Source organism: Sander vitreus, chromosome 6 (assembly GCF_031162955.1).
Source record: "Sander vitreus isolate 19-12246 chromosome 6, sanVit1, whole genome shotgun sequence".
Taxonomy (NCBI): domain Eukaryota; kingdom Metazoa; phylum Chordata; class Actinopteri; order Perciformes; family Percidae; genus Sander; species Sander vitreus.
Window position 1 is genome coordinate 30,641,341 of NC_135860.1, and position 13,974 is coordinate 30,655,314.

General features: G+C 41.4%; 1 protein-coding gene across 2 annotated transcripts; it reads left to right on the top strand.

Annotated features, from left to right (window-relative positions):
- Window positions 1-124: 124 nt before the first annotated feature.
- On the top strand, window positions 125-12,948 carry coq3 (coenzyme Q3 methyltransferase). Of its 2 annotated transcripts, XM_078253703.1 has the most exons (7): window positions 125-279; window positions 310-441; window positions 3,232-3,369; window positions 6,021-6,120; window positions 8,749-9,015; window positions 11,062-11,221; window positions 11,952-12,948. In XM_078253703.1, the coding sequence occupies exons 1-7, from the start codon at window positions 218-220 to the stop codon at window positions 12,140-12,142; spliced, it is 1,050 nt and encodes a 349-aa protein (XP_078109829.1). In that variant the 5' UTR covers window positions 125-217; the 3' UTR covers window positions 12,143-12,948. The 2 variants fall into 2 exon arrangements, with proteins under 2 accessions (XP_078109829.1, XP_078109828.1); XM_078253702.1 differs by having other exon boundaries at window positions 125-441.
- Window positions 12,949-13,974: the final 1,026 nt, after the last annotated feature.

Here is a 13,974-nt window from a genome sequence, read left to right on the forward strand (position 1 = left end):
AAAATGCTATATACAACATTTCCTCCCAACTGTTGGCTACTTGTTTTGCCGTTGGTACTTTGCAATAAGTGTCGGGACAATAGGAACTAAAGTGTGCGATGTTTCTCCCCGAGCAGAAAAGACAGGTGCGCTATTTCAAGTGCAGTCAACACATTCATGGCAGTGAACCAGCGACGGGTTGAGATGCAGTAGTTAGCTGCACAACTGTTTTGACAGCATGTACGCGAATAAGTTTGGTCGCTTCATGTTAGGGCTGTACAGCCGGAAGACGGCCACTGCCTGCGGTGGGCTCCAGAGTACGGCCACTGCCTGCGGTGGGCTCCAGAGTACGGCAGGACGAAGCGGGTTTAGCTGGACTGCGGTGTGTAAACAGCGGACACTGTGGCTGCAGAGGAGCGCCTGTCTGAATACCCGGCAAAATACCGTGCCCTGTCAAGTCAGGTAAAGTCTCGCATTGACACACTTCACAGCGCAATACAGTCACGTCAGAGCTTCCACTTAGTTGACGTTAACTTGCCTTAAAATGTCACGCTCGCTCGCAGCCATAGTGGTATGAGAACTGTGCATGTAACCCACTCGTCTTGGAATGTCCTTGTGGCTGCTTTTCTATCTACGCTGCGTCTATCTACGCTGCGTCTTTCTACCTGCCACGCTAATACTTTTCATATTTGGGGCATGGGCGATTTTAGACCCTTTTTAGGGGGGCTCAAGCCCCCCTAAATTTCATCTCAGCCCCCCTAAAAATGATAATACTAAAAAAAAACTTTTTTTTATCAATTTTTGTGTCTTAAGTTAGAGCTTGCGAACATGTCTGCTAGTGACAGAGGATAAACAATTACAGGTTCAAAGGGCTTGAAACAGGTTTAATATCCTGTGTCTTTTGCCGATGCTATCCACCTGTAACCCCGTCAAGGAAAGGGTTAACAGAAATGCAGTTTGGGACTATGGGAGGAGGTTGTGCCAGACTTTCAGCTTTGGCTGAGTCTCTGTAATCTGTCAGAGGGAGAGCAGGAGACGGATGTGAAGTTTAATGTCGGTAGTCCCCGGAGAAGAAGTCAGTCATGTCATGGCGCAGAGTAGAACCCAAATTGAAACGTAAGCAACTAAAGGCAAGGCACTGTATCCGTGTCACATTCTCATTAGGGGCTGAGCCCCCCTAAAGGTCTGGTCCTAGAATTGCCCCTGATTTGGGGGAAATGTGTAACAGTGACGTTACAAAGTGTGAGTTAAAGAATCAAATGTTGATCTCTTGAAATCGTTATGAGCCACGTTCAAGTTGCCAAATCAAATAAAGGTCACTTAAAACTGAGCTTTTACTTGTCTAATGTATAACACGTGTTCCGTTTATATTTTACTAGTAGTAGTTTGTACAGTGGTTCCCAAAGTTTTCCTTGTCAAGTACCCCTAAACTGACACAAATTACACCATGGACATTTAATAAGAATTTGTCCCAGGGTCCAACACCTGATTGTATTTTTGCTTTTAGATGTTTTATTACAGAAAGTGTATCAAACCGTGACCAAGATAGTCATACATTTTGCCAGTGTGTTCCTAATGGATGGAGTGATAGTGGAAATAAATCATTCCCCTTTGTGCTGGGGGGCAGCACAAAGGTCTCAGTAGATCAGACTGGTTGTACTGGGCAGCTTCCTGTGAATGTGATCAGTGTGTCCCTGCTAAAGAGAGAGAGCTTTCCTGAATAAATAAAGGCTAAAGGACTACAACCAACTGTTTGCTTTCAGTATTGATTAACCTGTCAATGACCTTTCTGATTAATCAATTGTTATAAACAATGTCGGACAATTGTAAAGAATGCCGATCACAAACAGTTTCGTAGAGCCCAAGGTGGCCTCAGATGGTTTGTGTTATCCAAGAGAATACCCAAACATATTTAATATTCAGTGATATAAAAGAGAAAAGAAATTCTCACATTTGAGAAGCTAAAACCACAAATGTTTAAAAAAAATGAATGACTAAATAGATTTAGTTAGATTATTTTCTTGATTAATCGATTAGTTGTTTGGTTCATAAAATGTCAGTAAATGGTGAAAAATGTGGATCAGTGTTTCCCAAAGCCCAAGATGACTTCTTCAGATGTCTTGTTTTGTCCCCAACTCAAAGATATTCAGTTTACTGTCACAGAAGAGAGAAGAAACTAGATCATATTCATATTTAACAAAATGACATCAGAGAATTTTTTATTGAAAAATGACTGAAACTGATTAATCGAATATCAAAATAGTTTGCGATTTATTTAATAGTTGAAAATAGGGCTGGGCAATACTGTATATCGATATTATATTGATATTGTGATATGAGACTAGATATCGTCTTAGATTTTGGAAATTGTAAAATCGTAAATGGCTTAAGTGTTGTCTTTTCCCCTAGTTTTAAAGGCTGCATTACTAGCCTGACAAGCGAGACCCACATCCAGATGTTGGGTCTGGGAACTCACCGTTGGCAGAGCTCAATCCGAGGGGCGGGATAAACGGTTGTCTTTCAAATTCCCTCTGCACGCAATAGGATAGCTCTACAACCAACCAGAGCAACACTAGATGATAGATTCAACTTTAAAATCAGAACACATCTTCCTTTTTTAAGAATGACTTCAGTGTCGTTCTTTGTTCTTTTCTCAAAGAAAAGAACAACTCCAAGTCTTCCAGGGTCACGGCCAAAGCCAATTACAAAGACCGCTGTTCACCAGCAGCAGCCATAAGCCCGCCCACCGACTCTATACACGATGTGATTGGCCTGACTAGAGTTTGGGTTTTCCAGCTCGCAAGCCAACGGAGAGTTGCTGACTGACCCTGGCTGCAGATAGGGTGCGTCTAGATTTCGAGGCTAGTGCATTACAGTAAAGTGATGTCATTTTCTGTGTTACCAGACTGTTCTAGCTCTTCTATTATTTTTACCTTTGCCCACCTAGTCATTATATCTACATTACTGAAGATTATTTATCCAAAATCTCATTGTGAAGATATTTTGTTAAAGCACCATGTGTCAACCCTATAATATCGCCACAATATCGCGATATCTGATTTTCTCCATATCGCCCAGCCCTAGTTGAAAACTTATCGATTCATTGATTCATCTTTGCAGCTCTATTAGATAGTGACTTTTGAATCCATGGTCTCGAGACATGTTTACACGGTTGTATGTGTCCCCTGTATTAGGTGTTGTGTTTAGGCCTGTACACTGTTGATGTCGTCCTGTCTATTTTACCATGCGCAGTGCTCGGTCAGCCTCCCAGACCACAGTGGACCCCGATGAGGTGAGGAGGTTCCAGTCTCTGGCCAGCAAGTGGTGGGACCAACAGGGAGAATTCGCAGCCCTCCATGCCATGAATGACCTGAGGGTGCCTTTCATACGGTGTGTGTTTGTACTTAATATGCATGTCAATAGTCATATGTAAAAAGTCACCCCTAAGTCACTGTCAACGCGGGACGGATAGGCAGAGGCGTCAAGCAATTGTGTCAAAACATAACCTGGAGGAGATCCAGCCTTGTGGTATTTGAGAGCAAAAACAACACATCAGGGATACATTGAAGTGGCATGAATTGAAAGTGACAGGATTCCTCCACACATCAGCACATTTTCAGCAGCGTTTTCCACTGCCCCAACGCTACATCGGTAGCCTACATGTTTTGTGGCTGCGTCTGTTTTGATTGATAAGATCTGCTGCAGGGGCCCCCGCGAGATAATCACGACATTACCCATCCAGCCAAGAGCCCGCTGCTGCTCGGCCCTTCCCCCCCCTCGGTGGTCCTGGTGGTGGTGGTAGTGGTGGGGATGATGTGTGTTTATGGTGACAGCATGACAGATCGAGTGCCAGTGTATGTCTGAGTGTGGCTGATTTGCCCGATGTGAGTCTGCCCTAAGGGTGTGTCTAAATGAGACGCAGCAGCAGCAGCAGCAGCAGCACTGCTACTGTTACTGTTGCTGTTCACCCTTTGAGACTCCGGCAATCTTACAGTGATTCAGTCAATCCTGACTTTTGAAAACTTTGTATTTATTGAATATGCCGTTACTGTGAATGGAGTCTGGAGATCCACTTTACACGACAGTCAGTCAGGGCTGTGCAATGAATCGAATTTTGATCGCGATTTCGGCTCCTAACAATGACAAAAACGGTGTAATCGAGAAAAAAACGATTATTTTGCAAATTACATTTTGCAAGTAAACTCTTACTTTGTCTTTTGTTCTAAAGGGGAATTCAAAAGGTACAAACGGGATAAGTAATGAAGTCAAATGAATTACATTTAAGTTCAAGGTGTTTTCACTGTTGATTTTTAGTCAAGTGAGTTCAGTAAATGCAACATCTTTCCAAAAGTCAATGAGTAATTGTGTTAAATATTCGTCATTTCAATATTGACCAAAATCATTTTTCGTTATGATTGTTTTTACATAATCAAGCAGCCCTACAGTAAATCCTACATTCATAAAAAGCTCATTTGTCTTTAAACTTCACTGTTTTACTTTTTCTGTTCCGTATTGGCCACAAAGTTTGTGTTTTTATTCACCAAACCAAACCTTGAATATTTAGGTTTATATTTATTTAATATTTATTTCAATCACTTACCACTAATCAGCTGAGATACAGCAAGTTGTAGTAATCCTGGAACATATATAATATTAAACCACAGTTGACTCTACTGCAACAGACAGACATTTTGACAGTAATCATGGGGGGGGATGCCTGGGGGGATGCCAAAATAAGGAAAAATGCATTCAAACACTTCGCATTAATTCTAGGGCTGCACCATTAATCACAATTGTATCAAAATCGTAATATGGACTAGTGCAATATCCAAATCGCAGGGGGGGGGCACAATATTTGTTACTGTCAAAATATGTGTCAAACCGTTCTGAATGAAGTATTGTGGTGCTGCAGAGACGTCCTATCCTACAAACTAAAGAAACAGATCCTCACAAAAATCCCACTATAATCATTTACATTTCTTTCAATGTTAATAATTTTCAATGAAAATGAGAGTAATGGTACAAAAACGATCATTCCCTCAAATATCGTGAATCATATCGCAATATCAGTCAAAATAATCGCAACTAGATATTGTCCTCATATCGTGCAGCCCTACTTGATTCTGTACGCTTAGTAATACGCCTTTAGTGTTTCGCACTTTGTATTTAACGGACCACATTTTCTGTCTAAAGGTAAGAATTTAGCAAGTCGGTTTGGCTTTTTTTGCCATAATAGTTCAGCACATTGAAACGGTTGTGAAAACTACCATCCATACTTGCAGCAATCTTAAAATAATGCCGTTAGAAATCTGGTTTTGATTTGTATATGATTTCAAATGAAAGAGAATGACATGTACATTTAAAAAATCTCTTTATTTTATAACTACACTTTCAGAGTAATTTGACAAGTCAGTATTATTTTGTCATTGCTGGCCTAATAGTTCTTAAGCGAGTAAGAGTTCCTCATGTGGAGATGGCTTGACATTCCACTCCTTAACTGTGGCTAACTAGCTTTTGTTTGCGTCTTTCTGTGCTTGTGGTGGGGTTGGGAGCTAGTTAGGTGGATGTCTGCCAACACCTAATCCTCTCTCCTTCACTGTTTGCACGGATGCTCCTAAACCCCAGCAGAGCTATAATGAGGACGATGCATACCCAGATCTCGGGCCCGTTCTGCATGTTTAATGCCTGAGGCAGACAGTCGGCAGACAGTGCACGAGGGAAGGTAGGAAGGAAGGAACAGAGGAGCGAGCTTGGGATGAATTTGTAGCCAGAGGATATTTGTGGTTGTTAGCTGGCAGACGCTGTAGCCCACGGTGAAATGAAGACGGTTGGGACAGTGGAGGGTGTAAGCAAAAATGAAGAGATTCTCATGGTCTCCAACCTTCCGTACGCCTACCTCTCTATGCTTAGCAGCATTAGGCTGTGGATGTTTAAGAACACACACATCTTCCCTCATGATGGATGTATGTTGGAGAGTAAGAGGGGGATATGCGTCGTTCTTTTTATTTGAAATTTAACCCACTTGTGGTTTATCTGTTCAGGGATAATCTGCTGAATGTGCACAGAGTGCGTCACCCTGGGAAACCTCTCAGAGGACTCAGAATACTGGATGTCGGCTGTGGAGGAGGCCTGCTCACAGAGGTAAGTGGGTGCACGTGTCTTTTGTGAGGAAGCTGCAGATCCAGTTTGAACAAGGACATGCAGACAAATATAGCTTTGCCCCTATCCTCCTCTGTCCGTTCCCAATAGTTTCAGTTGCTACCTTTCACGTCACATTGAGTTCTTTTCCCTCCAGATAGCGGTCTGTTTCAGTGTAAGATTCTGCTCTCAGTGCATTATAGTGCCAGTCCTTTCACATACATACCAGTGCCCAACAAAACATTTAAACGTCAGCCTAATTCTGCTGCCCTTTTGATTTGACTGGTCTCAGTGTGGTGGAGCGGACAGTCGGTCATTTAAACTTGTTTATCTGTTTGTTAGTGTTGAAAGCTGGGCAGCCAGGACAGGGCTTCTGTCTCTGCCTTTATTTGATGTGAGGACATACAAGACAAAATCAGGTCCTGTACTTGTATGGCTCTGTCACACAGGCTGTCATATTTAGACACACAAAAACAGTGTGTCTGTTAAGATTGCAACTGTGGTTGCGTCTCTGGGTGTCTTGTCACTACACCCCTCTCCCATCAGAAGGGATCAGCTGTGGTAGGACGGAGATCGGCCCCTGGGCATGTGCAGCTCACCGCACAGGCCTGTGTGTTCACGTTTGTCCAGAAGAGGGCATTGTTGTTCACATTCACCCAGCCTCTTGTGATGTTTATTACCTGGTCTAAAATGCTGTTAACAGTTTTTTACACAACACACATTTCTCTATACAGAGCACTTCACACACTCGGTACAGCAGTCATTGTGGACTAAACTGTGGATCACTTTTCATTGCTTTGACACAAAACGCATTCAGTGTCCACATCATTTACATTTCATGCATTGGTTTTCACTCAAACTCAACCACCACCAAGCCTGTGTATTTAAAGTCCATTTTGCACATTTACATACTATTTAAAAAGACATTACATTACAGAGACATGCAAAAAAAAATAGTTTACCTGGAAAAAACACAAGGTGTGATGTGGATAGGAAGACTAGCCCCGTTTATCTCTGTATGTACCCTGTATGTATAGTGTATATAAAGTTGTGAAAAAATTAGGACACCATTGTTATAGTTGACTAAAAAGGGGAATAAAAAAAAATCATCTTTAGGAAATTGATCTTAATGCCTTAATTAAAAAAATGAGGACACCAATTTTCTTTGAATGAATAATGTATCATAAATAAATAAATGTTCTTCCTTTAAAATACAGGGGGCATAAGTCAGTACACCCCTTTGTTAAATTCCCATAGAGGCAGGCAGATGTTTATTTTTAAAGGCCAGTTATTTCATGGATCCAGGATACTATGCATCCTGATAAAGTTCCCTTGGCCTTTGGAACAAAAATAGCCCCCCATCATCACATCCCCTTCACCATACCTAGAGATTGGCATGGGGTACTTTCCATAAAATCATGTCTCAATGCAAATCAAACCAGCTAGTAGGCTAACTGAAATAAAACCATGTTAATCTCTAGGTAGATAAAAACCTGCCTGCCTCTATGGGAATTTAACATAGGGGTGTACTCACGTTTGTTGCCAGCGGTTTAGACATTAATGGCTGTGTGTTGAGTTATTTTGAGGGGACAGCACATTTACACTGTTATACAAGCTGTACACTTAATACTTTACATTGTAGCAAAGTGTAATTTCTTCAGTGTTGCCCCCAAATATATAATGAAATATTTACTAAAATGTCAGGGGTGTACTCAATTTAGTGAGATACTGTACATGTTTGTTTCGTGTTGCATTACTGGAATGACTTTAGTTGAGAAAAAACCCTACTGGAACATGTTGCAACATATACTGTGAGGTAGCACAATCCATGCAGTAAAGAGATGCCATTCTTTTTGTTGTAATGGAATCTTGGTCTATACAAAAACAACAAAAATGATGATAAATAAAAACAAAGACCACCATAATCCATATTGTAATGCTACCAGGTGTTGGTGTGTGTTAGATCATTGTGTAAGGAGTGGCCGAGTGTTACTGTTGGTAGACGAATGTTGTCAGTGTTCTGGTACATAACTTGATCCTGAGATGTGTATGTATGTGTTAGCTGCTATGCTGAGCTCCATGTTGGTAATGAGAACTGCGTCAAGAGTTTTGGAAAATTGAACTCAACAGAGAAATGTGTGCAACCTATTGTAAAAACAAAACAAAATAATTCTGGTGCATAAAAACTGTAAAATGGTGTCATAACTTATTATTAATATTTTTTTTTTTTTTTACAAACTGTTGGCGCCCTTGATCCATTCTAGGTTACATACAGTTAATGTAATGACTGTAATAATAAAAAAAAAAAATAAAAAAAGATGACATTGCTTAGGCCTAGTAAAATGTTGAATTTGGAGACTGACTAGCAGCAATATCCTCTTTATGGGAAATGTAGTCTGAGGAACAGCAGCTAACTATCCGCTGTTCCTGCTGTTTGTCCTCATCAATTGTCTTGTATTGTTATTTTACACTACGGGATGGAGCTAAAGACACTTTTCTATAATGTGGAATATAGTTTATAGCTTAATGTTGCTCTACTGTAGTGTGGGATTGCTTTTAGAAATTGACATACAGTACATCTCGTTTTGACTTTTCTCTTTTCCCCTCTCTCCTCCTTGTCTCCCTCACAAGCCCCTAGGCCGCCTGGGAGCTAATGTGTTGGGTATAGATCCAGTAGCCGACAGCATCGGTACAGCCCAGCTGCACTCATCCATTGACCCGGACCTTTGTGAGCGGGTCTGCTACCGGGCCAGCACTCTGGAGGAGCTCGCGGCAGAAGAGGATGAGGCAGAGGAGGAGCAGGGGGCGGGCCAGTTCGATGCGGTCGTAGCCTCTGAGGTGGTGGAACATCTGGCCGACCTGGAAACCTTCGCCTTCTGCTGCAACCAAGTGCTGAAGGTGTGTGCCGGGACGGAGCGTGTGTTTTCCTCCAGCTGTTAGCTCATGGCACATATCTCTGTGTGTTCATCTGAGCGTATGCTAATGTGCATAATATGATGATTGTGTTATGTTTGTTGTGTTTGCATCTGCTGTGTTTCACTGGGAATAGGGTTAGCATGTGTGTGTGTGTGTGTGTGTGTGTGTGTGTGTGTGTGTGTGTGTGTGTGTGTGTGTGTGTGTGTGTGTGTGTGTGTGTGTGTGTGTGTGTGTGTGTGTGTGTGTGTGTGTGTGTGTGTCTGGGTTGCGTTGAACCTTGACGAGCTTTAGTGAAAGCTGTACATCAATACTGAGACCAGATGATCGTAATCTCCCAGGGCAGTGGGCCGGAGGGGAAAAAGACAGCTAATCTGCACCAGGGTTGCAAAAGGTCCGGGGATTTCAATGGGAAGCAAAGCTCAGGAAGTTTGCAAAGTGTGCACGATTTCAATTTAAAATCTGTAACTCTGAATAATTTAATAAATTATAATAAATTTATTTGGGGGTAAAACTACCCATAAAAGGCAATACTAGGTCTTATGGCATGTTTTGGTTAAAAATGCCCATTTTATTGAATTGCAACCAGTGCACTCTTTCAACACATGTACAGATCAGTTGCCAGCATCCCATTAAACAGGAATTCAGTAAATGTACAACTCTCTGTATGCACAGTGCATTCTCCCATCACATGTGCAGCCCACATTACAGCCAACACTACTGCAGTGTGTGAGCCAAGGGGCTACATGCTCTCAGGCACATTGGGATTATATTACTGGAGTGAATATATTTTATATTTCTTATGATATTTCGGTAAACCAACAGCTCAGATAGTGTCCTGAAGCAAAGTAACATGCAATTTAGGGGGTTTTAATTTATGGATTTCCATTCATTCTTTAGTTTACAACATTTATTTTATAACTTAGTTCACTTTAAACCCTACGTTTGCACACAGTTGCCCACATTGTCAGCTACTAAGCGCCTTTACCCATGAGTTACTTTGCTAGCTAGCTAACTCACCACATGCCACATTTCACACTGTATTCATTTGACAAAATGATGGATTATGTCTGCTTATGGTATGGTAAAGGGTTTGCTTCTCCCTGTATATGACATGAAAAATATAGCCTGAGCAAATAAACCCTATGTTTTCATTTTATTCCCGTTAATTCCCATGCAAAGTGTCCCCCCCCCCTTGAATATTCCCAGAATGTTGCTACCTTAGACTGGTCTTTCTCTCTCTCTGGTACAAATCTCTCACTTCTGCTCTTCTACTAAGAAAAGCCTTAAAATGTGTCTTGCCTCAGGGCGTCTATGCCGGGATGCTTTAGCATGACTTCTCGTATTGTTTGCATTCATTTCACTGCACTCCCTCGCTTGTGTTTTCTATCTCTTCCACTCTGTCTCTCCCTGTCCACTCTCCTTCATCCTCCCCTCCTGTAGAAAAGGTTGAACCTTGAGGTTTGGCACTGCTCCTTCCTGCTCTCTTATACTGGACTCTGTCCATCTAATCCATTCTCTAAATACCTTCATGACTCAGGTAGCACCTCACTTGTCTTAGGGCTGCACAATAAATCCTTTTTTTTATCGTCCTCTCGATATCAACTTCAGCAATAAACACATTGCGAAAGACACTCAGGGATGTTTTGAGTTAATTGAAAGAGGGTATCCGTATAAAAACTACAACAATTTAAATGTAACTATCATTTTTTTTTTTTTATTGGTGCCTGCCTTTTGTGTTCAGTTCAGTGTTTGTTAAATATAATAATAATCTCCTTTCAGTTTTTTTTAATTCAACAAGCAATTTGTTGTATTATTTAACTGGTATATTGCAGCACAGTACATTCTAATATCTCTTAGTTAGTAATATCGTTATCGCAATATTCCTCATACCGTGCAGCCCTAACTTGTGTACGTAGTAGAGATGTGATGTCACTGTGAAATAGGTTTTTCCGAAGCAATATTACCAGCAGAAACTGTAAATCGTTAATACTTTTGTAAACTAAAACTGTTCCTTCTCTGTACGCGCAGCTAGGCGGCTCACTCTTCATCACTACTATAAATAAAACCAACCTGTCATACGCGTTGGGTATCGTTGTGGCCGAGCAGCTGCTGCGCATCGTCCCCAGCGGGACGCACGACTGGGATAAGTTCATCAGCCCTGTAGAGCTGGAGCGCCTCCTGGAGTCCAGTAAGTCCCTCTCATCTCCACATCACACACAATCAAGTATTTCCCCTGTAAATGATAAACAGCAGATTACCAAGTGGTAATAATTCAGCACAAGTGCTCTGTAGGAATAAATATAAATCATGTAAAAGCCTCCGTCAGTATCAGCAAGTGGTTTAAACCACACAATCTGTTCAGCAGATACAAATAGAGACATGGAAAGCAATTTATATTTTATATACTTTTTTACTTTTTCTGCACATTTTCATCCACATGCCGTTTAGTGGTCCAATTGACGCCCATGTCTTTTATTAACTGCAGGGGTAATGAAAGTGTTTGCTCCAGACAGTACAAACACTTTGTTGTCGTTTTTTTCTTCAATAAGAACAACGATGGGGATTTCATCATTTATAGGAGCTGACATCATGTTCTGTTCCCAGCGCTAAATGGGAGTTGAATAAAGCAACATTTCACTATCTAAACAGGATAAATTAAGGGTCATTATTTTTCCCTAATGGACAGTTAAAAAGACAAGAAGACAGTGCGTTGAAATGGTTCTCCTTTATACACATTCATTTATTTATTTTTTTAGAAACTTCAGAGGCTGATATTCAGTGTGGTAACCAGCCACTATAGTCAGCTGCACTAGCATGCCATGTCTATTATAGGTATATAAAAACAAAACTTTTGTGTTGCTGTCATGCCCTCTCTTCTTTGGCATCTCCCCCCGCCCATCCATTTCATCTTCTCTCAGATGGTTTCTCGGTGCAGTCTGTCCAAGGAATGCTGTACAACCCGGTATCAGGAGCCTGGAGCTGGACTGACAGCACTGCCATCAACTACGCCCTCCACGCTGTCAAAGTGAGAGACGATCCCCACGCAGAGCAGGCTGGGGGAAGCAGCCCCCACCCAGAGGACCACCACGCGGCAGCCACACACGGCTGAGCAAAACCACTGCAGAACGAGTCCGAAAATGCTTTCAGATGAGCTGCAGTTGCAGAGTCACACTCAGAATAAGATTGCATTAAGCTTTTGGTGTTCTGTCAGCCTTTGCTTTACTGTGAACCAGTGCTCCAAACGGTTTAAGAAGTGTTTGATGAGCTGTACAAGGCAGCCGTGCATCTTCCAATTGTGTCACTCAGTAGCAGAGCTAAAACCAAACAGAGTTTATGTTCACACACATTCATCATTTTCAGTATATACTGTACTGAATCTGAATCATATTTTAGGTGGAATATTTTGTGATTTGCCACATGTATTAAAATTGTAATTTCCTCGGTTGTATTTCTGAGGAGTGAAAGTACAGTAACGGTGAAACATCTGATTTATTTGGTTCTGGCTGCTAACAATAGATATATATAACATATTTCATGGTTCGTGGTTGTGGCGGCACACTGTAGCGCCTTTCCAAGACATGTCCACACACGGGGATGGGACAGTCACATCTTCTTATGATTATAATGGGTCTCATGTGGAAGGATTATATAATACAAATCAAGCCTGTGGCGGAGAATTAGTTCTGCTTGCTTGCATGATGTTCTTAGAGAGACCAATAACCAGGCTGTAAGTGCTCGCAAAGATGTTTTTCTCTGATGCACAAGCTAACAAAACAGACTTTGTGGGTTGATGATGATTTTCAGATACTTCTGTTATTTCACGTTTTAGAAGTTATCAAATGTGTAGAAGATTTGACAATGATAACCGCTGTGTTGATTGTCTAAAATTATAATAATATATAATAAAAAAGAACTGCCACACAGTAGCGTCTGCAGTGGATTTCTCCCACAGTGGTTCACCTGTCTACAATAACAAACACTCCTGCTCTAATGCGCGCTCCCTAAAAGCCGCGGGAGTGCGCACCTAACTTGCTGTAGCCATGGCTGCAGTGAGGACTTTAAAGTACCATCACCTAGATCACATAGATTAAATTCACATCGTCACTTCATCCTGTTCTTTTTAAACACACCAGCTGTTATCGACCAGGACAGAGTGTTACCAGTTGACCGGAGGATTTTAGGGTATTTACTGGCATCAGTGTGCCACCGATAGTGCTGTAAACTTTTAACTTAAACGTTTTTTTTTTTGCTAAAATCATCTTTTCTTGAAGTTGTCCACAACTACCTTTCGGCATGCTCCACAAACCGATTCAAAGAACAGCCGGTAGATTTATCCGTCAAGATGAATGTCTTCTTACACTTCCGAAGTTGTTCCAGAGTGAGTAGACTTTTCATTCTGCCTGTATTATCATGTGTTATTTCACGTTTTTGTTCATTCATTGGTGAATTATTAGCTCTAGCTAGGAGATCTGTGTCCTGCGTTTAACGGCTATACTTAGTTTAGAAGGCTTTGAAGGCTGCTAATCCTGGATAGTTTGTAATCGAGCATATGCAGTAGGTTATTCGAATTACATTCAAATACAGGCGAGCTACGTGGAAGTACTCACTCAGCAGTCAGAATGACCGATTTCTTAGATATTTTAACTGACATTGAACACGCACTCACTGCCCAGAGACCATCACCCACTTTAACTAGAACAGGAACAGTTCGGAACATTTCCCATGAGAAGTAGTCAATATATGGCGCACCGGCGTCCTGCCGGCCGTTACAATATAGTAAGATTTTTTTTTTTGGGGGGGTTAAACCTTCGAAGGTAAACAAATAAACTACTATCTTTAGCAGATATCCTCCAGTGAAGTGGCCTAATGATCACTGAACTCTCCAGTACACAGTTTAATTACTTACATGATATCAAAAGGACTTGTTTAGTGTGCAGTGTG

Bases quoted from the DNA above. Each gene is read 5' to 3' on its own strand.
- coq3 (XM_078253702.1), top strand. From the start codon at position 218: ATGTACGCGAATAAGTTTGGTCGCTTCATGTTAGGGCTGTACAGCCGG. The intron at 3,370-6,020 runs GTGTGTGTTTGT...TTATCTGTTCAG, and splicing joins CTGAGGGTGCCTTTCATACG to GGATAATCTGCTGAATGTGC. The intron at 9,016-11,061 runs GTGTGTGCCGGG...CTGTACGCGCAG, and splicing joins GCTGCAACCAAGTGCTGAAG to CTAGGCGGCTCACTCTTCAT.